This window comes from Serinus canaria, chromosome 12 (assembly GCF_022539315.1).
Source record: "Serinus canaria isolate serCan28SL12 chromosome 12, serCan2020, whole genome shotgun sequence".
NCBI lineage: Eukaryota > Metazoa > Chordata > Aves > Passeriformes > Fringillidae > Serinus > Serinus canaria.
In genome coordinates this window covers 10,855,867-10,876,226 of record NC_066326.1, presented here as the reverse complement: position 1 = coordinate 10,876,226, position 20,360 = coordinate 10,855,867, and the positions used below count along the sequence as shown (strand labels likewise).

Genomic DNA, 20,360 nt, shown 5'->3' with positions numbered 1-20,360 from the left:
CCTGTGGCTTCTTGCAGCACAGGAAGAGCCCTAGAGAGTGAATTCCCCTTGAAAAAAAAAAAAAGACAGAGACACAGGAGTGCAGTCCAGGAGGTATCCTGTGGTACAAATTTATGCCCAGCACTAGAAATCAGTAGGCTGGTAGAACAGCACTGAAACAAGACAGGCACATCTGTCCCTGCAGCTGCTCAGCACCTGAACAACAAAGCAGTTTCAGATCAGAAGTAATATCCTGTTCAGTAGACTGATCTAATAAAAGTTGAAAGAGTATTTGAGAGAGATTAAATGTCTCAGAAGAGTGGAATTTGGTGACTACATGAAAGTGTAATGCTGTCCTGGACACCATGTCTGCATCTTCCATCTCTGACACCTGCAAGACAGGTGAGTGCCAGCTTTTCATGGGGCCCCCAAGGTTGCGTCAAGGCTGCTGAACGTCACCTCTTGTCCTGCCTCAGCCCAGCAACACCAAGAGACACAGCAAGGAGAGAGGGAGCCCTGCCTTTTTTAGGTGCTGGCTGGAGTAGATGAGGCACAGAGCAGCAGTGCTCAGCTGAAGTGGAAGGATGTGTGCAGTTGAGGACACGGAGCAGTCCTTGGAGGTGGGAAGAGGGGAGTTATGTTTGCCCACACCATGTGGGAGCTGATAGGCAGGGCTGGGTAATTCAAAGGAGCAGAAGTGTGGATGCCCCACCTCCTGTTTCTCACGAGCAGTGAGGAAGGCAGAGCTAAAGTGTCACGGTCCTTGCAGTGGCACCCAGCAGTCTCCTGACCATGAAACAGCTTTTGGATCTGGTGTCCCAAATACTGGGCTCTAGCCTCAAACTGAATCAGATGGGAAAAGCAGGTGGATTGGAAAGCAAAGTCTCTCCTTCTGACACAGTTATGTGGGAGGTAACACATTCAACTAGTTAGTGCCTGAGGCTACAAGTGAGAAGACATGGATTTTACTTGTCTGTTACCAAGGCACTTCTTAGGCAGAAACGCTCCACCTCTCTCTAAACAGAAGTGTCCCTTCTGTAACTCAGAGATCTAGGTGTCAGCCAAGCCTTTGAGCTTGGATCCATAAATGGAACGTGCCAAAATATTGCAACATATCATTAACCTGAGCGACAGTGTGAAATGAGACAAGCTAAGGACTGGCTTCTCCAGATGTCATTCCAAAGGCGTGACACCAGCATGAAAACCTGTTTTAGCACAGTGGAAAATTAGAAGAATAGGGCTGAGGCAGGCAAGTCTCCAGGTACAATCCCTTCATGAGGCTTGCTGAGGAGTAGCTGGAAAATTTGACCTAAGAAGAGGATCAAGCAGATTTAAGCCAAGGAAGATCTATCTGTGTGTGAGGAGGGCCTGGAACCTTCTGTGTACAGGACCTGCAAACTTGACCACGGTAGGGATCTTCTAAAGAGATGTAGGCTCTGTACAGCAAACTTCAGCATAGCAAAAGCCTTTCATTCCTACAGAAGCAAACCCTGCAGCCACAGGTGAGCCACAGGTAGAAACCCGTGCCAGAATGTATCCTCCAGTCCTTGCAATGACTCAGATAAAAAACATTCTCCTTGAAACTTCCCTGTCAGTCAGCTCTTACTGCTCAGAATAACGTGCTGGTGCTTAGCTGGTTATTTCCTTTAATTTCCTAAATAAATCTTGGCTCATTTGTCACATTTGCTTCCTTGTTTACGATACTGAGCGTCTCTTTTGTCCGTCTGGTATTGGCACCTCGAAATCCTGCTAATTATTGATTGCATTTCCCTTCAGCAGCTGTTGTCCAAGCTGCGCCGAGTTTCTTCAGTCATCTTTGAACTCTCCTTACAAGCCAAACTCACAGGTTGTTAATCATTCTCCCCTGCAGGAACTTATTATCGGATCTCCCTAATTATTAACCGCCCTGCCTTGCATCCTGAGGCCGTGCAGAACTCCCGCGGAGCTGGATCGTGCGGGCCGCCCGGAGCAGTGCGACGGTGGGTGCAGGATGGCAGAGCGCTCGTTCTGGGGTGGGATGGGGCTGGAAAGGGCAGAGCCTGCCCTGCACGGGCAGAACGGAGACGGCCGGACCCACCAGTCCCGGGGTCGCCTCCCTGCCCACCGCCTCCGCTCTCCGCCGGGCTGGAGACCCACAAGTGTGTGGGGGACGGGGCGCCTTTAAAGCGCGGCGGACCCGCCCCCTTAGTCCCGCCTCCTGACTCTTTCTATTGGCTCGCTCCGCCACCTCTTTCGGGCCCTTTGACAGGACCCGCTCTCTGATTGGTCCAGCCGCGGACCTCTCGGGGACCGTCTCTCAATAGCGCCCCTGGGCTCGGCCGATAAGTCCCGGCTGTGGCGGCCGCATCTCCGCCTGGCTGCGCGGCGCTGCGCTCTGGTCTCCCTTCAGCGACGCTCCCCGGCTGAGGGGAGCGGCAGGGTCGGGGCTGGGATGGCGGGGCCGGGACCCCGGGACTGAGCGGCGGCGGCGGGAGCGGGGCTGGGTACGAACGGGACCCGGTGGGTACGGACGGAGCGGGGCCACGGGAGGGGGGCAGTGGGGAGGGAGGGAGGCAGCGACACTGCAGCGCCTCAGAGAGGGGCGGCGGGGCCGTGCTGCGCGGGGGCCGCGGGCCTCCCAGGGCCTCCTAGAGCCCCATGGCCTGAGCCTCCGGGGCACCCCTGACCCGCTGAAGGCTGGGCTGGAGCTGCAGCGGGGCTCAGCTGCTCCTGTGAGAGGCGGCGCCTCCTCGCCAGCCTGGAACCGAGTGACCGCGCTCTGCTACTTTCCTTACGTGTTGTGCACCCGCCTTCCACAGGAATCAAAACCAAAACAGAAAAAACCCCAGGATATGTATTTCTGTAATCCACCTCTGGGCCATGGTTCTCTGTCTCTGAGGCTTTGGGCTTATTGTTTATACTTCTGCTTTTGATATTTTTCTTTTTTTTTTTTTTTTTTTTTCCTCGTTGTAGTTCCTTTCTTTTTAAGCTTAGGTCAGAACGAGATGTGAGGGTGAAACTGGAAGGGAGCGCTTCAATTACTGAGGGAAAATCCCTGTCTTAAATTCTAAGAGTGAAATGAAAAATGCAGCTCTTGTGACTAAAACAGAGGGTTAAAGTGATTTCTTAAAAAGGAAGTGAGAGAACCAAAAAAAAAAAAAAAGCTATTTTTTTTTGTTGATGGTGGTGGTGGGCTTGATTTTGGTTTGTTTGTTTTTTTTTTTACTTGTATTGTTCTGGGGTATTTTAAGAGTTTAAGTTACTGAAGTAACAGTTTTATTATTTGAGCAGGGATCTGGTCAGTGCAGTTTTTATTGCACAAATACAGTATCATAATAAGCAGTCTTAATCCTGTCATGATCTGTACTTAAGAGACTTTCTGATGCTGCTTACAGAAAGACAGAAAAGTTTTGATTTTTTTATTAGAGGTGCAACTTGTGCAGTTTGTAATTCACCTTTCTGTAGGTGGGCTTGGAAGGAACAGACAATGCCAGTGATGAGGTCTAAATTTCACTGAGCTCTGGTATTACAGTGCCATGATTCAAGGACCAGTAAGCATTGGTATGATAACATTTCTGTGAAGGTGCAGCAGAGCCCTTCCCAGTGCTCTGTCACTGCAGCCCAGGAATCATATCCATGTTTCTTAGTCTGAATACAGCTTGTCCAGGGCCTGGACTGAGGAATTGGCCTTCACCAAATCAGCCTGACTTCATCTGGAGTGTAGGAAAACATGTTATTTTGTGTTCTGGTCTACAGAGCTGCCTGCTGGATGAAAAGGGGAGACTATGACAGCAGCATTGGTTTCTTTCCACATGGCTCTGGGGTGATTTTACCCCCCATGGGCTGGGCTGGCTGAAGCAGGCAGTCCTGTGGAGGCAGGGTATGGTGAGTGAACTCTTGGATATGCTCAGCTGGCAGGACTTATTTAGGACTAGATAGGGCAAGGACAGTGTGCTGAAAGGAGCAGTATTGCTGATCCCTAGTTGGATCCTTTCCATCAATTCCTGGTCCTGTTGCTGTGTGATTTTTGCTGTTGATTTGGACAGGAGTGGGCCAGTTCTCCATATCCTTGCTGTAGGCCTTAGCTATTAGAAAAGCATGACCACAGTGCTGTCTGTCTGGTAGTCTTGGCTGCCCTCTCTTATCACATTGGCTGTTCTGTTGCTCTGCTTTGTGTACACTTTATGTGGGGAGTAAGAATACAAGTACCAGGCTGTAGTGAGCAGCCTGGCTGAGAGGTGAGCTTGATTCTGCTTTGCCCTTTAAAACCTTGTGACTGGACTTCTGTTAAATGTGGCCAACCCTTCTCCTTATCAGCAGCTGCTGTTGTGTGATAGTGGTGGCTTCTGGCGAAAAATAATGGAGTCTGCTTGCTCTTTTCATAAGAAGTTGTTTTGCTAATGTAAATCTCTCTCAGCTTTATACTTGAGCTCTTTTCAGTGTGTCAGGCAGATGGAATTCTTTGTCCCAGAAGAGCTACTAGGAGGTTGTGATGGTTCACAGTTGATAGTGTTATTCTGCCTGTGGTCTGTGAGATTCTTCTTTACTTTTCCCCAGCTTTTAATAAAATCATGTAGAAATTTTTCTGTGCTGACAAATGTGACTGTTCTTGACCTCAGCTCTACTGACATGTAGTGGTGTTACAGAGGAAGAGAGCGGACTAGAATTGTTCAGAGAAAATTCTTCTCTTAGCAGTTCAGAGAAGTGAGTAGCTGGAGGGAAGAGAGGGCATTTCCAGAGATGAGTTTGGAATGTGAAAGTAATTCGCTGGAACTTCTACTTAGAAGTAAAATTTTTTGGCCCAGGCGTTGCCTTCTTTGAGCAAAGCTGCTCCTTCCAGATCTGTGTGTTTATTTACTGTGGTGCTTCTCGTGCAGCACAGCATACAGTAGTCACAAAAGAAAATCCCAGATCAGGCAGTGTCTGTCAGTAGGGCTGAATTAAAGGGAAGGTTTGTTGGCTGAGGATTGGATGATTCCCTTGCCCCTTAGAGAACCAGGGAAGAGTGTCAGCCTCTGAGGAGAAAGAAGAGCCTAAGACTGACAGTCTCAAGCAAGTCTCTGAAGAAGGTGCTGCTGAACTCTGAAAGCTCAGCAGATGACACAGGGCTGTGCTGTTGCTTTCCAGCTTGTGACTCATTCAGAACCTCTAAGGGAAAATACCTTCTGAGCCCTGTCATGGGGGCTGTCAGTTTTCACCACGCAAGTCAGGACTGGAGTCAAACAGGGAGAATTTTTTAAAAATAAATCCTGGATTAGCTATAACACACAGACTGTTCAAGTGCTGTCCCTGGCAGTGTGCATCTTTAAGACGCTGGCTGTCAGAGATTTATCATTTCTGCATCTGTGGGTTGTCTGATCTCTCTTTTGGGGGTTGTCAGGAGAGGTGATTGCACCCTGTGTTTGTATTCAGCTTGTAGCTACTGAAGTACCTTAACAGTCAGGATTCTACTTTAGGGTGGGAAGAGAGTTGCTCAAAAATAGAATAGTTCTGGTGTCTTGCAGAGGGTTAGAAAAAGAATGCTGCATGTTGGTTTTTGCCAGTGTTGGGTTTGAAAGGTAAAGACTGTACAGTTCCTTTAGGTGGGTGTATGTGAGGCTCTCCCTGCTCTGACTTCAGAGTTGGTAACAGCAGTGGGATTTAAGGAGGGACTTCCATTTTTTCTTTGGAGTTTTGATTTAATTTTTTCTTTGATTTCTTTGAAATCAAATTATTGACTATCACTTCTTGATCTTGGGACCAAGAATAAATGTCCTGGTAAAGTAGGGGTTTTGTCTCTCTCTGATGTTGCCATACATTGCTGTTGAGTCTTGATTTCTTCTAGGAATCTGCCAGAGCTCAAAGAATGACAAAATTTAATCCCAAATGGCACCATTTGAAGGTGCTTGTTACTCTGATATCAAAGTGTGGTTTTGTAATGACCAACCTAGTGGCTGTGTGCAGACTTAGGACAGGTGGCATTTCATTGTGTAATGCAGTCTTTGACATGATGATAATTGGCTGTACCAAGCAGGAAGCAGTTGTGCAGGGGCTTAATGTCAAGGATGTGTTTTTTTAGCTGTGACTCACAACTGATTTAATGTTGCCTTTTTTCCTCTGCTGTGGTTGTCTTGCTCTGTTTGATCTGGACCAGAAGGAGGGCAGGATGTTCCAGTCCATGATGTCTGTGATGACATTCTCTGTGTCTGACAACATCACACATTCGACTGCCCTGGTGACAGCGCTGGATAATGTGACAACTCTCTCCCCAATGACAACACACGTGATCAACGACACCAACATCACCGTGCCGCACAAGTGTCTGCTGCTGCTCTATGAAGACATTGGAAAGTCCAGGTGAGTTGGAGGAAATGGTCTGACCCTGGACCAAGGGAAAGAGCTTCGTTTGTTTCTCAGTTTGATTGAGAAGGGACCAGGGCTGGTGCCTTCCTTTCTAGAGGCTGAAGATCAGGGATAAAACCTGTTTTATTTACTTTCTTTCAGAGTCCGCTACTGGGATCTTCTGCTCCTGGTTCCCAATGTGCTTTTCTTTATGTTTCTCCTCTGGAAGCTGCCCTCTGCCAGGGCCAAAATCCGGGTCACTTCCAGCCCAATCTTTACTACATTCTACATACTAGTGAGTACCACTCTGCGCCTTTGAACTGAGTGTTGTTTTTATTATCACTCATGAACAGTATCACTGAACTAGTGGAGAGAGCCTAGACCAACTCTTGCAGGGATAAAATCTGCTTTACCTGCTTTCAGTCTGCTAGTTGAAGGTGTACTACAAGAAGTAGACATTTTTTTCACAGTTTGAATTCAGCTTTTAATAGGTTCTGGGGCCAGATCTGCTGGATTTTGTTCTTCTCTGATGATTTCACTTTTTCCTTTTCCTTTTTTCTTCTTTTCTTGCTTTGATGTCTTGGAATGTTGTATCTTATGCTTTCTTTGCTCCTTGCAAAGTAAGTAGTATGGGACGCAAACCCAGCTTTCCATTGAGGTAGTGAAAGGAGAATAATTTGTGTCAAATTGTTGAAAAGCTTGGTCATCTGCTGGAGAAAATGGTTATGTGACAGAGTTCTAGTTAGTCTGGGAATGCAGAAACCCAACCCTCTTAGTTTCTTTCACATCATGTCAAAGTGGCCCTGACTTGATATTCTTTTATCGTTCTTAAGGTGGAGACAGAATATTCAGTACAGTTACAGTTCACAAACATCAAAGATCTTGCTATTCTCCTCTCACCAGTCCTGTGATGCCCTGTGATATTGCTTACAGGACATCATAAATGCAGCTAAGGGCTTACCTGAATTTGTTTAAAAATACCATTCAGAAGCTTTTTGATATCCTGGCTTGCCCTAGTAGCCTGAATCTTTGTTGGCCCTTTCAAGCCAGGAGTTGGGGTTTTGGGCTTTGGCACGGTTTTGGATGACCAGGTATGCATACAAATGTTTCAACCTTTTAAAAATATTATTTTCCCTTTCCAGTCTGGATTTAAGCCTTCCTACCTGTTTCCAGTAATGCACGTTGGCACAGCTTTGTGCCAAAGGCTTTGAAACACAAAAGTCTGGATAAACCAAAGGGAGGAAAGTGAACTTAATGCTCTGGATGGCAACTCAGCCCCACAGAGCTGCTCTCTCACTCTCCCTCACTAGAACAGGGGAGAGAATCAGAAGATTAGAAGTGAGAGAACTTGTGGGTTGAGATAGAGTTTAATAGGCCAAAGCAAAAGCTTTGCCACAGAGAAAGCAAAGCAAGGCATTCACTTAACACCTGCCTGCCCATGGAAAGTGGTTAGCTGTTTCCAGGAAAGCAGGGTTCTATCACATGTGATGGTTACTGGGGAAGACAAACACCATTACTCTGAAAGTCTTTTCCTTCCTTCTTCCTGTCTTTATGTGCTGAGCATGAACTTGTTGCTGGAGTGGGATAAGAGGCAAAAATTATCTTACATTCTATGTAGGTGCAGTGCAGCAGTAATGAAAACATTTGTGTTATCAACACAGTTTTCAGCACAAAAATCCTAAACACAGCCCCATAACAGCTACTGTGAAGGAAATTTCCTCTATCCCAGCCAAATCCAACACACAGTCTTAGAGGAAAATGCTTTAACTCAGTTTTATACTCATTTCTTGAGTATGTTATTGGGAAATGAAGATGGAAGTGTGTTCTGTGAGGTCTTCCTTTGAACTGGCTGTTTGTCATGTTCTAGAGGAATGATTTTTGTGGAGTTGGTGATTAATGTGGAGTTAACAGATTGGGAAGAGTCTCTATGTGCTTAGAGAGGAAATAAAAAGATGTGTGTTCCTCTCCAATGAGCTGTTGCAGCTCCAGAATACCATTATATGCAGGGACCCATCTTTTTTGTCAGTGTTTTGTCATGGAGTTTTCCACCCCAGGAGGGATTGTTATATTCTCTGTTGCCATTGCTGTCCCTTCTTCCTCTAAGAGAGAGAAACTCATCTGTGGGTCATTTATTGGTTCTTTCCATTCTGCAACCACCTTAGAATCAGCTCGGACTCTTGGTTCTCTGATAGGTTTGGCTGTCTCATACCTTCACCATTAGGATCAGAGTGATATTTAGAGAATACTGTCTGGAAAAATTCACTTTCTTAGAGTGTAAGTCTGCACTGTGGAGTGTAGATACATCCAATTGAGCTCTTAATTGCATAGTGTGGCTGTGACAGCACAGAGAAACTGAGCCTTTCTGAGCTGTCATACTTCAGTGGTATATGAAGTGAGGTGGGGATCTCTATGTTGCACTCTGCAGCAGGGTAAGATATTTTAAAGCTGGTGGCTGCAGGTGACTTTTCCTCTGCATTCCTAAGCATTGTCAGTACAGAGTGAGAGAGCTGCAGGTTTAGTTTTGCCACAATTGTGTAGTGTGGTAGTTGGTATTGAGTGGTTTCTGTTATCTGATATGAATGGTTTAGTTACGCATACCAACCATTTGGTTTTGTAATTCAGAGGTTTTGTAATGTTTTTCTGTCTGTTGCTTTTCCTCCTCCCCTGCCCCAGTGGAAGGAAGGGAAGACTAAAGATACTGTTGTAAAGATTGGGTGAAGAACTCTTCAGAGCTTAATCTGACTGCTGAGACAATTGTTCCTTCCTAAATTCCAAGGCACTGCTCCTATCTAATGGGTCTGAGGAATCTTTTTCAGGAAATTAACTCTAGTCTGCTTCAGGAAATTCTTAGTACACATTATCAGCCTGGAAAACTGACTTGAAAGTGGTGTTCCAAAACGGTTTCTGATCACTGCTGCCTATGTGCCTTTTGACATGAGCTCACTTTTGCTCTTTTTTTGCAGGTATTTGTGGTGGCTGTAGTTGGCATTGCCCGAGCTGTTGTCTCCATGACTGTGAGCGCCTCTGATGCTGCCATGGTTGCTGACAAGGTAGGTGCAACACTGACATTAGAGGCTGTGCTTTGTAAACTTCTGATCACAGCAATCTGCTCTGGCTTCCCTCTTACGTGTGTACAAGAAGAATGTGCCTTTTTTTGCAGTACTCTTGGGTATGTGTACTGTGGAATCCTGTTTTGATAGCTGGATCTAAATCATCACAACATCCAGAATGGTAAAACAATGGATTTCCTAAAATAGACACACAAATAGTGGCAGCAAAAGTTTCCTGTTACAGGGATTAAATGAGTCTCTTTTGCAAGAGGTAAACATTCAGATACCTTTAATGGATAGGCAAGACCTGGCCTTTGTTACTCTTGTAGTATTCCAGTGGCTCTTTGAAAACGTTGAAATTTTTGTATTGTATGCAAATAAAACCAACTTCCGCTTTGAGACTGAGACCTGAACATCCTTGCAACCTCCCTGAGCACAGGGTGAACCTTTAGTGAACAGGAAATAATCTTTGTATGTGCTGTTCCTTTGTAGTAATTTGACTTGTAGCAAAATATTACTTAAAACAAAAAGTTCTGCAGTACTTGAGCTGTTACAAGAGTCACCTACAGACTACAGGTCATTGGGCTTTATTCTCTGGGATCAGTGTGGTTTCCTTGCTTGTCCTTTTAATGTTACTGTCAAAGCATTGTGCTGAGCTGCTGTTGCAAGTAGCTAGATGTTTGTAGCATTTTCCATTCACCTCTGTCCAGCAGATGTAGGTCCAGGACTTGAATAATGAATTAAGAGGCGGAAAGGTGTTTCTGTTCAGCTGTGCTGTTGCTGCTAAGTGCAAGAAGTGGGAAATCATGTAGCAGGACACTACATATACTCTGACTGTTTTTTCTGTAAACATGTCCAATTCTGTCTATTATGTTTCTTTTGTGTTCTCTTATATATATGCACACACACTGTGTATTTGCTGGGATTAGATGTGTCTTATGCAATGCTTCTTAAAATATTACATGTCTTCAAGAGAGTACAATTCAGTGTTCAGAGGTAAAGGGTTAATAAGCCAGAATCTAGGTGCTTGTTCTAGGTTTGGCACTGATTTATTGCATGACTCCCTGAAAAATTGCCTCAGCTGCCTTTTTTTGGTCTGGAATGGGGTGTGCTTTTTACTTGAATATGCTTTAGATTTAAGGACCAGTAGCTTTGGAAGAGGGCAGAAAACAGTTTGTTCAGGCAGATCTACTACTTTAAGAACTGGCCTTGTTTAATATTTTACTTTTGAGGTCATCATGGGCTTGTGCTCTTTGGGAGCACAGCAGCAAGAACACATCTGAAACAAATGACAAATCCTCAACTGAGGCAAGCCATGGCCACTTCCTCTCTGTAGAGCTGCTATTTGCTCGTTCCCACACAACTGTTCTGTTCCACAGGCAGGAACAGGGCTTGGAACAAGCATGTGATCAGTATCCCTGCGAAGCATGAGAAGGGTTTGTGGAAATGACCAACCATTCAGAGGCTGCTGTCCCCTGGAGTTTGCTTCATTAACTCCAAACTGGTTCTTGGCTTCATCTAATTGTGTTTATTTGGTCTCTGTTATCCCTCAGATCCTGTGGGAGATCACAAGGTTCTTCCTTCTGGCGATTGAGCTGAGTGTGGTGATCCTAGGCCTTGCCTTTGGTATGTGTCAGGAGTGCTGTGGTTGTTTCCTGTTGCCTTTCCTTCCACAGAGGTTGCATTTGTAAGTGTATGGTGATGCTAATTGTATAAAGAGAAGAGGCTATAGAATAAATACAAAGGGCAAATTGTCGACATTTAGTTAGAAGTGGCTGAAGGCCTCATTATACTTACAGATCAATGGTTTGTGTGATTTAAGGGTTTATATTTGCTTGCTTTGTTCTGCACTCATATGATGGAGTATACTGCTTAGGTAAAATTTTTATGTCAAGAACAACAGTCTGATATTTGCTTCAACCTCATTTTAATTTGCTTCAACCTCATTTTATTTAAGGTAGTTCTGTTGGGGGCCCTTCTATCCCCTTCATCCCATCCTTAATTGGTTTGATCTATCCTGGTTGCATTCAAATGCTTTATCTTCAGTTTTTCAGTTATGCAAGTGAAAATTCCTCTCCCTGTGGGTCAGAGGTAGAGGAGAGGGTGGTGTCACTGTGGCACATGTCAGTGGGACACATGAGCAGTGCATTTTTCATCTTTTGAGGGCTCATAGAATAATTTAGATTGGAAGGAGCTTTGGAAATTGCCTACTTTAGTATATTCCAGTACAGATTTCTCTACCCCAGCCTCCCATCAACTGTTCTCCCTGAGAAGCAGCTTTATAACATCTCAGTGTACTTGTACTTGATGCTGGAGTAATTATTTTTTTTTTCCTTTCCTGTAACCCCAGCAGAAGGACTTAGTTGTTTTCTCTTAGTGTGGACAGGAGGAAAGCAAGTTAAAATCTATTGTTTTGTAAATAGGATTTTTGTTTGTGAAAGGCTCAACTCTCCAAATAGGGTTTAGTGAGCTTTAACTTTCCCTTGAAGGCCTCTGGAAGTAAAACTGTTTTGCTTTATTGGTTCTGAAAGGAACTGCTTTTAACCAGTGCTAGGATTACATCCTGAGTCATTTCCATACCCCATAATTACAGGTCACCTGGAGAGCAAGTCGAGCGTGAAACGTGTGCTGGCAATCACCACTGTGCTGTCTCTGGCATATTCTGTCACCCAGGTGAGTACACTGCAGCAGAAGAATTTGCAAAAGAAGGAACTTTGCTTGAAGTTAAGCAGTCAAGTGTGTGACCCCTATCTGAAAGTGGCAGCTTTGCTCTTTAGATGAGGTTTTGGAGGAAGACTGAATGCTTGTGGCAGTGTATAAGCAGATAGTATCTGCTTGTCTACTTTTCTGCATAAATTGCTCAGGTAAGGTGAAGAAATGTGGTTTGGATGGATTGCTTTGTTTAGTGAATCTGGGAACAAGAGTGAGGTTTTCCACACCTGAGCCACTAGTTCTGGATCTGGCCTCAAGGGCCATGAAAACCATGTGTTTCCCAAGTAAGGGCAGTGCAGTGCCATTGTCTGCTGCATCTTTGAGAGCTGAGAGCTCTTGCTTCTCTTCAGATTAGCAGCTGCCTTGCTGGCTCAGTTTATTAGGCATGTCTTCATGTCCCTGAACAATGCAATCTGTGTCTGGGTTCATTCTCCTCCTCAGCATGTCAGTGGTCAGCCCATGTCTCTATACTCAGGGCAGTGCCAGAATAACACACAGAGCTTTGTTCTGGGACCAAGCTCTTGGCTGCAGAGGCAGTGAGCTGATCATTACCACATGATAAAGCTGGAGGAGCCTCATAAAATATCAAGTGTTGGAGCTATATCTGGGTTCGGTAGTGCTTACAAGCACTTTGCTCTCCACTGTCTATATGGATAACTCCTAAACAATACAGTGTCCTTTCCCAAGCTGACTGTGTTCTGGATGTTTCAGCAGAAAGGTCTACTTTAAATATGGAAATGAAGCTCTTGGTTTATTTTAGACAGAAAAGTGCTTGCATCCTCTGTCCACCTCAGTCTCTCTTCTGTAATGTCACTGGTGACAGTTTGCTTCAGATGTAGATTCCTGCCACTCTTTCTCTCCTCACTTCTTGTCTGCAGTTTCTTCCTATTCTGTGTGAGTGTAACTTAGTCTGGGCTGGGCTTGGTTGGGTTGGGGGTGGGGGACAGGCCAGCTGCTTTCTGAACTTCTTTAAGCATAGTGTCCCTTGTCTAAGTATGCATTTAAGTGAGGATACAGCTTGTAACAGAACCATGTTGGTGCCACTTCTCTCCTAGGGCACCCTAGAAATCCTGTACCCTGATGCCCACCTCTCAGCAGAAGACTTCAATATCTATGGCCATGGTGGGAGACACTTTTGGCTTGCCAGCTCTTGTTTCTTCTTCCTGGTAAATACTGGGAATGTGTTATGCACTTTGATAGCTTCTTTGTATTTTCTAAATGGAGCAAGGAGGGTGATCTCAGTACAATAATGCCCTAATCCCCCTCCTGCAGCACAACATGGATCTCTTCTCATGTGGTGGGGAAGCTGAAGCAATAAAGGTGCAGTGGCAGTGGTGGAAGCTGTATTCTAGCTGAGCTCAGATTTTCCTCCCTCCTGTGTTTCTCAGCTGTTTTGTGCTGATGGGGGGAGTTGTGGGGCCTTCAGTCTGTACTGTGTTTAATGTTAAGTGTTTGTGCCTCTGCCCTGAGACATATAGGGAGTGCATAATTCCACAGGCCATCCCTGCAAAGATTGCTGAGTTGAGTTACCAATCAGCCATGGAACTGCTGGTTCTTTGTCTCAACAGGTTTATTCCTTGGTGGTGATTCTGCCAAAAACTCCTCTGAAAGACCGGATTTCTTTGCCCTGTAGGTAACTGTTGTGTTTTCCGTAGTATAGATGGATACAGCATCAGGGTAAAGCATAGATGGGAGTAAAAGGTTCCTGTGTGTGCTTGTGCTGCAGATGCATTCCATGTCTCAGAGTTTAGATAACATGGCAAAGGGCTGGTAACTTATCCCTAGAAAAAGTAGTATGTTGTGTCTTTTGTAGAGCAGAGTAAGAGCAGTTATACTGCTACTTTAGTAGCTAAACAATTACATTAAGAAAATAAGACTTACTGCTCAGTTAATGATGCAGGTATAATGTAAATATATAATCTTCTGGGAGCCTTAAGAAATGGCTTCTTAATAACAGCTTCCTTTGAAATGCACACATGATGTTAAAGTGTGGATGCTAGTCATCTCCTGGGAAGGGAAGGCTAAGTAAGAGATGCTCAACAATTTTTATCTAGGCTTTTACTTTTGTAAGTAAATGCTTCTGTTTGTTTGGTTTTTGCTGTTGTTGCAGAATATCTGTGGCTCTTGAATAAACAGAAGCTGTTATTAAGGTGTTTGTAAGCTCTTATTAAGCTTATTATTGTTATTAAGGTCTTCTCTACCTAGTGTTAACATTGCTGTGTGGGTATCCTGAGGGAGGGGGATCTGTATGTCACATGTCACAGGCACAGGTCCTTGGCCTGATCTGCCTGGTGTCCAGCATACCCTGCTACGCTGTTGAGGTCTCCTGAGCAGTTTTACTAGTACTGTACATTGGAAGGGCACAGCTTCTGGTTCAGCTGGGTTTTGTTTAGTTTTCCTTTCAGTCAGTTATGTGACTGACACTGGTTCCAGATGTTTTCAAATTAAATCTTTGCATGTGTTGCTGTAACTTTGCTCTCAAAACCCATCTTGTGTGTGCATATACACATGCAGGAGGGTATGGTTTAGTCCATTTTACCACCATCAATCCTGCCAGCATGGGATAGGAAAATGCAGTCTTAGTTCTTCAGCAGCTCTTAGAGACAAGGTGGTGAGAAGCTTCTGTTGGATTTGGCATCTCCATCAAACAGATTTCCATGGGTCTGGAGTTTGAGGTTGAGCTTCACGTGTGTCCATGTCTTTCCCACAGCCAGGAAGAGTTTCTATATTTATGCTGGCATTCTGGCACTGCTGAACCTGGTGCAGGGCCTGGGCAGTGCCCTCCTCTGTGTGGATATCATAGAAGGACTGTGGTATGTACACTGTGGGAGGAGGTCTGCAGCCCTGGATCTTGTGTTGTATCTGAGTGTCCTTTAACACTGCCTCTCCTAAGAAAACAAACCTGTGGTGTGTTCCTAAGAAGGAATAAACCTCTTGGTTCTGGTTTGTGCCAAAAGACCTCTAAGTAATCAGGAAACTCCCCAGTGGAGAGGTTGTGGAGCTGCGTGTGCTGCTGTTGTCTTGAGTGAGAATAATAGTGTGAATCCACTGATGTCTGGCCATTAGTGGGTAATAAGAGAGGAAGTTGTCTGTTTGTTAGAAATATGGAGACACCCTTATACCTGGAGTCTCAGGTAGGGATCAGTGTCACATCTGTGAGTCAAAATTGGGAGTACTGAGACTGCTCTTGGTCAGACCTTGGGTTTTGGCACAGTTCCCCTGGGTGTCTAGGAGCAGTGACATATGTTGATGACCATGGCTGTTACTTTGCATCAGTTTAAATTTGTTTAGCATGATTTTTCTTGATCTCTGGACACTTTGGAGGGAAATTGGATTCTTTGGGAGGATGTGAGTGGTGTTACCCAGCTGTATTGTGTTTGAGTACTAAATCCCTTCATGTTCCCTTTTGGTTTTGACAGCTGTGTTGATGCTACCACGTTCCTTTACTTCAGCTTCTTTGCACCTCTCATCTATGTGGCATTCCTGAAAGGCTTCTTTGGGTGAGTAGCCAGGAACAGGAGTTTAGATGGGTATATATTGTCATTTAAGTGTTTTGCACTCAGGCTCAGGTTCTCTCAATCTGTGCATTGAAGACAGCAACTAGAATGCCGGTTAGAGAACCAGTCTTAATTTCTGCCCTTGAAGAATTTCTGTGACCTGGGGATGTTCACTTCTATGCAGGGCTCCTTTGTATGCAGAGCTGATGGCTGGATTCCTCACACATTTCAGAGGATCACTTCTTCAGCATCATTTGCAGTACAGAGTTTTTCTGCTGAAGTTGATAGCTAAATGCTTAATGAGGAATTGGGTCCTGGGAGCTTAAACGGTGTTCTGGGTGGGTTTCGGGGTAAATTTGCAGAAAGGATGAGGGCGTTCAGTAGCTATTTGGCCGAGGACTCTAGCATGGGCCCAGAACTCGCTCGTGAAGGGCCCTGGGAAGGTCTTTTCTCAGGCCGGTGTCGCCACCGTGTGGCCACTCGCAGGAACTGCACCTTGGTGGAAAAACGAGTGGTTTAGTGTAGGATTTAGTATTTGTTGGTCATTACCAGGAAACAGCAGGCTTTAAAATAGCTAAGAAGATACTGCTTTTAGAATATAAAAATATACCTCTGCATCCCTTTGAAATTAGAAGGGAACATTGTCTGGAGTTAAAGATAACTGCTGATCTAAAAGTGTTTGTATTTTGGTTTTCATGAGGTGCACAGGTAGAACTTAAGGTGTACTCCTGTTCTGACTCATTTTTGTGTCAGTAGCCAGGCTGCTGTAGAGTTCAGTAGTAGTTTGGGTGCTGTTGCCCTCACTAATTCAAAGCTCCCAAAGATGAGAACTCTTCCCCCATGGAATCAGGATTTTTATTTGTCTTAAGTGACTTCATCCAAAGCTTAATTTAGCATTACTTTATGGCAATTACTTTGCCACAAATTTCTAGACCAAAAGCTCATTTAGAGAGTGTTTGAGGTCTGAATGCACAATTTCTTAATGCTGATGAGTATCAGTTAAGGATAGGTAGCTGTGATACCCCATTGGTAAAACATGCATCTTAAATATTTCATCACTCCAGGTCTGAACCGAAGATCCTTTTCTCCTACAAGTGTCAGGTGGATGAACCTGAGGATGTGGATGTGCACCTACCCCACCCTTATGCTGTTGCCAAGAAGGAAGGAATGGATGCTGGGTTCTACTCAAGCACTCAGATTGACACCACAGCCTACCTGGATGATGTGGCCTCTATGCCATACCACGTGGGCAGCATCAACAGCATAGACAGTGACCGCTGGAAATCCATCAATGCCTGAGGCAGGGCACCTGAATCACATGATGCCTCATTTCTTTCCTTCCAAACTCCCTGATACCACAGCTCTTAGGATGTCCGCTGGAAATCTGTCCTTGGCTACCTGCCATGGCTTTTCTCTTGTCCTTAGGATTTCCAACACCTATCGTGGAACTAAGTTGGCAGCCCAAACCCTTTCGGGAAGAACACTTTCTATTGCTACATGAGAACAATGTAGAGCGGTTTTGTTCATAAACCTTTAAACACTGAACTTTCCTGATCTTTCATGTTCCACATGTGAATATGACCCAGAAGATAGCCCTGGCTGGCACCTCTTCCTTTTCAGTGACTTAAAGCACTTGTTTCTCACTTAGAGCAATGGTGTTTAGGGTTGAGGGTGCTGATTTGACTGCTGTGTTGTACATATATAGAAAGATTTTGGTGGTTGAAACCAAAGACGATGTTCCTGGGCCAAGCAGCATGGCTGACTGCATCTTGCCAGAATGCAACAGCACAGGTGGTGATAGTGTCTGATGAGGGAAGCTGGTCACTGGGGCTCACCCTTGGTTTCAGCTAACACTGTTGTAAATTGTGAGTTGGAGTTGCTAGTGGTTAAAAGGAATGTTCTCTCTGTGTGGGGAAAAAGAGGTATGAAATGGAATGAACTGTTTGTTCTCTGTGCCCAGAGAATGTTTGGTGAAGACTGGTAGCCCACAGCATGGATGTGAAGTGACTGAACAGTAGGGAGACAGAAGGACAAACAGTGCTGCTGTCTAGCAGAGCTGAACGAGCTGTGAACCAGTCTCTGGAGGCTGTAGTGCTGTGCATTTGAGCTCACAGGAAAATCTAAGTAACAGCACTGAATCAGGGCTGAGTTTCAGGAGTAAAACCTTTGAGGTGGGTGTGTTTTCTATCTGTACCCTGCTTCATGGCTCTGGCAGGGGCTCGGAGAGTGCTGAGAAGGAGGAAGGTGACTCTGCAGATGAAGGCTCCAGAGACATTCAGGTGCTTGAGGCAGAGCAGAAGCCTATGATGAGTCTGAGCTGTCAGAAGTTAGTGACTGGAAACTCAAACACCTTAGGTGTGCTAGAATCAAGCTGGCTGGTGTGCTGCAGTGGGAGGTGGATGTGTATCTCTGGCAGTGTCCTTCTCTTACATTGCAGTTCAGATCCCTGGACTGCTGCTGGTCTGAGTTTTATGGCTCAATATGTTGAAAATGCTTATGTGCATGTGGGGAGCAGTCCTTTCCAAGACTTCCTGGAACTTCTTACTAACCTCTTCCATGCTGGAAGAGGGACTCCTGTTGTCTGAGCTGTCTGGCATGCAGTTTCAAGATGTGGTGTTCCAATCCAGCACCTGTTCATATAAAGGCTGCATCAGTCTGGTTTCTGGGATATCTTGTGCTTTCCAAGGGTGAAGATGTGTATTTCTTTAGATTTGGGGGTGCTTTCCTACCTGAGTCCTCCAGGTAGGTGGAGATATGCTGTAAGCAGCTTTCCACTAGGGATGGTAGAAAGAGGGAATTTGCAGTGTTTGGGGACTGTGTGAATCTCTTGCCCCAACTTACTGCTGTTCCTGAAGAATACTGAGGAAAGAGTTAGCAAGGTGCAGTGTGGAGGTGCTGGTTTGGATCATTAGTAGGTAGAGGATGGTGTTTGCTACCAGGTGTTCCCACCACAGGTAAAGAAAACGTGGGTAAGAACATGAATATTGGTTGCCAAAACTATGCAGGCCTTTGCTTATCTTATTTTGTTAATGAGCAATGCAGCTTCTCTGTCTGCCTGGGTACTTTGCCCTGCAGGCCTCTAAGTAGCACTGGCACCTTGGAAACAAACAGTGCCCCAACCCCTCACCCCCCTTTTTTATTTTTATTTTATTTACTTCTGGGGGGAAAAAAGGCTTCCATCTGTCTATGTGCTAGAGGTGAGTAGTTTCTTGTAGGTCACAGCCTGTCACATTTCCATTTCATGCAGTGACTGCAAGGGCTGGATGAGGAGCTGGCCGAGTCAGCCCTTGTCACGTTAGAGAAGTGTTCCATGCTCTCTGTCACTGCTGTCAGTCAGCCTGAGCCACACTGGACTGCTTGCTGTAAAAAGGATGGATGATGTGCTGCCTGAATTGCTGTGCTGCTGCTCCTAATGCTGCTTACACTCTGATCCTGAGCTGCTGTTGGTTAGAAAGGGTGGGGGAGCCTGCAAATCTTCCCTGGGCCTTGGACAGAGTCAAGAGAGATGAAGATTTCAAAGCAGTTGAGAACTAAAGGAGCTACTGGTTTTCCATCCCAAGGAGTATTTGTTGATTTTCAACACCCTGAGTGAAAGGAATTACCTGCCCTCCTTGGTGATGTGAAGAGCCTGTTATGAATTTGCCTTTTTTACTATCTGAATTCAGCACTGAAAGATCACTTGTGCAGGTTGACAACATCCATCCTGTCCTTTGCTGGCAGGACTCCAGTATTTCTGGAATGTTCCATGTTCTGCTGCTGAGGAGCTTCTGCACTAGGTCATGGACTGACCTTCCTCCTGTTATGTATTTATGTATATAAATCTTTGGGCCATCTTAAAGTGGTTCTTGAGCAAAATGTGTTATGTGTGGGGGGTGGTAAAAAGAGAGAAAATATAGAATAAATGTATATTTTTGTTTGTAAAATAAATAAAATTAAGTTTGGCATAAATGTTCATGCTTTATTTCTCAAATGAGACATATTAGGGAGGAAAAATAACTTGAAGAGTAAAAAAAAATTGCAGAAAGGCGTGGGCACAGGTGTGATGTGGTTTTGTTTGCCTTTGCCAGCTGTCCTCCCTGGATCTTTGCAGGTGATGTCTGCCACCTGGCTGGGAGTGTGCACCTGCAAAGGCCTAGGGAAGGATGACAGGAATAATCACAGTTATGGAAATACTTCTGGAGGAGTAATCACATGGTTGAGAACTCGCCAGCCTGGAAGAGCAATGGTGTGAGCCTGTGAAACCCTTAGGACAGAAGAGGTGAGTAAGGAATATCTGTTCATGGGCTCTTTCAGTACTAGAATCGGGTACCATCAAATGAAGTGAGCAGGTGGTCGATAAGAAATGAGCAGGAGGCAGGTGAGTGTGCTCTGGGAGGGAGCTTCAGGCCCCCTGTGCTCTTCCTGGCTGGTGAGGACAGCTCACAGGGCAGAGTGCAGTGCCCTTGTCTTCAGAGCTCTAGCAATGGGCTGACTCTCCAGCATACAAGGTGCTGCACAATTAACCAAAATATTCCCTGCTTCCAGGAATGTGCTCTAGAAGAGATCTGAATATCCAGGAGGGATTTCGGGGGTGCAGAGTCCTAGATACTCTATGGTGGCCCAAGTCCCACTCTGAGGCAAAGCTCTGGTTGCCACATTAACTGCAGTGAGGAATAAGCATTAAACGGTTAAAACTGCTCCCAGGCACTGCTGAGCAGCAGTGGGCCAAGTAGATAAGTAGCACATTGATACCAACTGGCCCATATTTCTGGGAATGCAGAAAGCTTGTTTGAGAAAGATTCTCCAAAGCTGTTGGTTCAGCTGCCTCTGGGTTGCATTATCT

General features: G+C 45.2%; 1 protein-coding gene across 8 annotated transcripts; it reads left to right on the top strand.

Annotated features, from left to right (window-relative positions):
- Positions 1 to 1,709: 1,709 nt before the first annotated feature.
- On the top strand, positions 1,710 to 19,486 carry TPRA1 (transmembrane protein adipocyte associated 1). 8 transcript variants are annotated; one of them, XM_018915114.3, is made up of 11 exons: positions 1,710 to 1,958; positions 6,092 to 6,294; positions 6,442 to 6,574; positions 9,243 to 9,329; positions 10,883 to 10,955; positions 11,923 to 12,002; positions 13,097 to 13,207; positions 13,610 to 13,670; positions 14,752 to 14,854; positions 15,461 to 15,541; positions 16,603 to 19,486. In XM_018915114.3, the coding sequence occupies exons 2-11, from the start codon at positions 6,104 to 6,106 to the stop codon at positions 16,835 to 16,837; spliced, it is 1,155 nt and encodes a 384-aa protein (XP_018770659.2). In that variant the 5' UTR covers positions 1,710 to 1,958; positions 6,092 to 6,103; the 3' UTR covers positions 16,838 to 19,486. The 8 variants fall into 8 exon arrangements, with proteins under 8 accessions (XP_018770659.2, XP_030083857.1, XP_018770657.2 ...); XM_030227997.2 differs by having other exon boundaries at positions 1,934 to 1,958; positions 6,095 to 6,294; XM_018915112.3 differs by lacking the exon at positions 1,710 to 1,958 and adding an exon at positions 2,280 to 2,462.
- The last annotated feature ends 874 nt before the right edge of the window (positions 19,487 to 20,360 follow it).

Coding starts and splice junctions, on each gene's coding strand:
- TPRA1 (XM_050979272.1), top strand. Junction 6,575..9,242: donor TTACTACATTCTACATACTA/GTGAGTACCACT, acceptor CTTTTTTTGCAG/GTATTTGTGGTGGCTGTAGT. Junction 14,855..15,460: donor GATATCATAGAAGGACTGTG/GTATGTACACTG, acceptor TGGTTTTGACAG/CTGTGTTGATGCTACCACGT.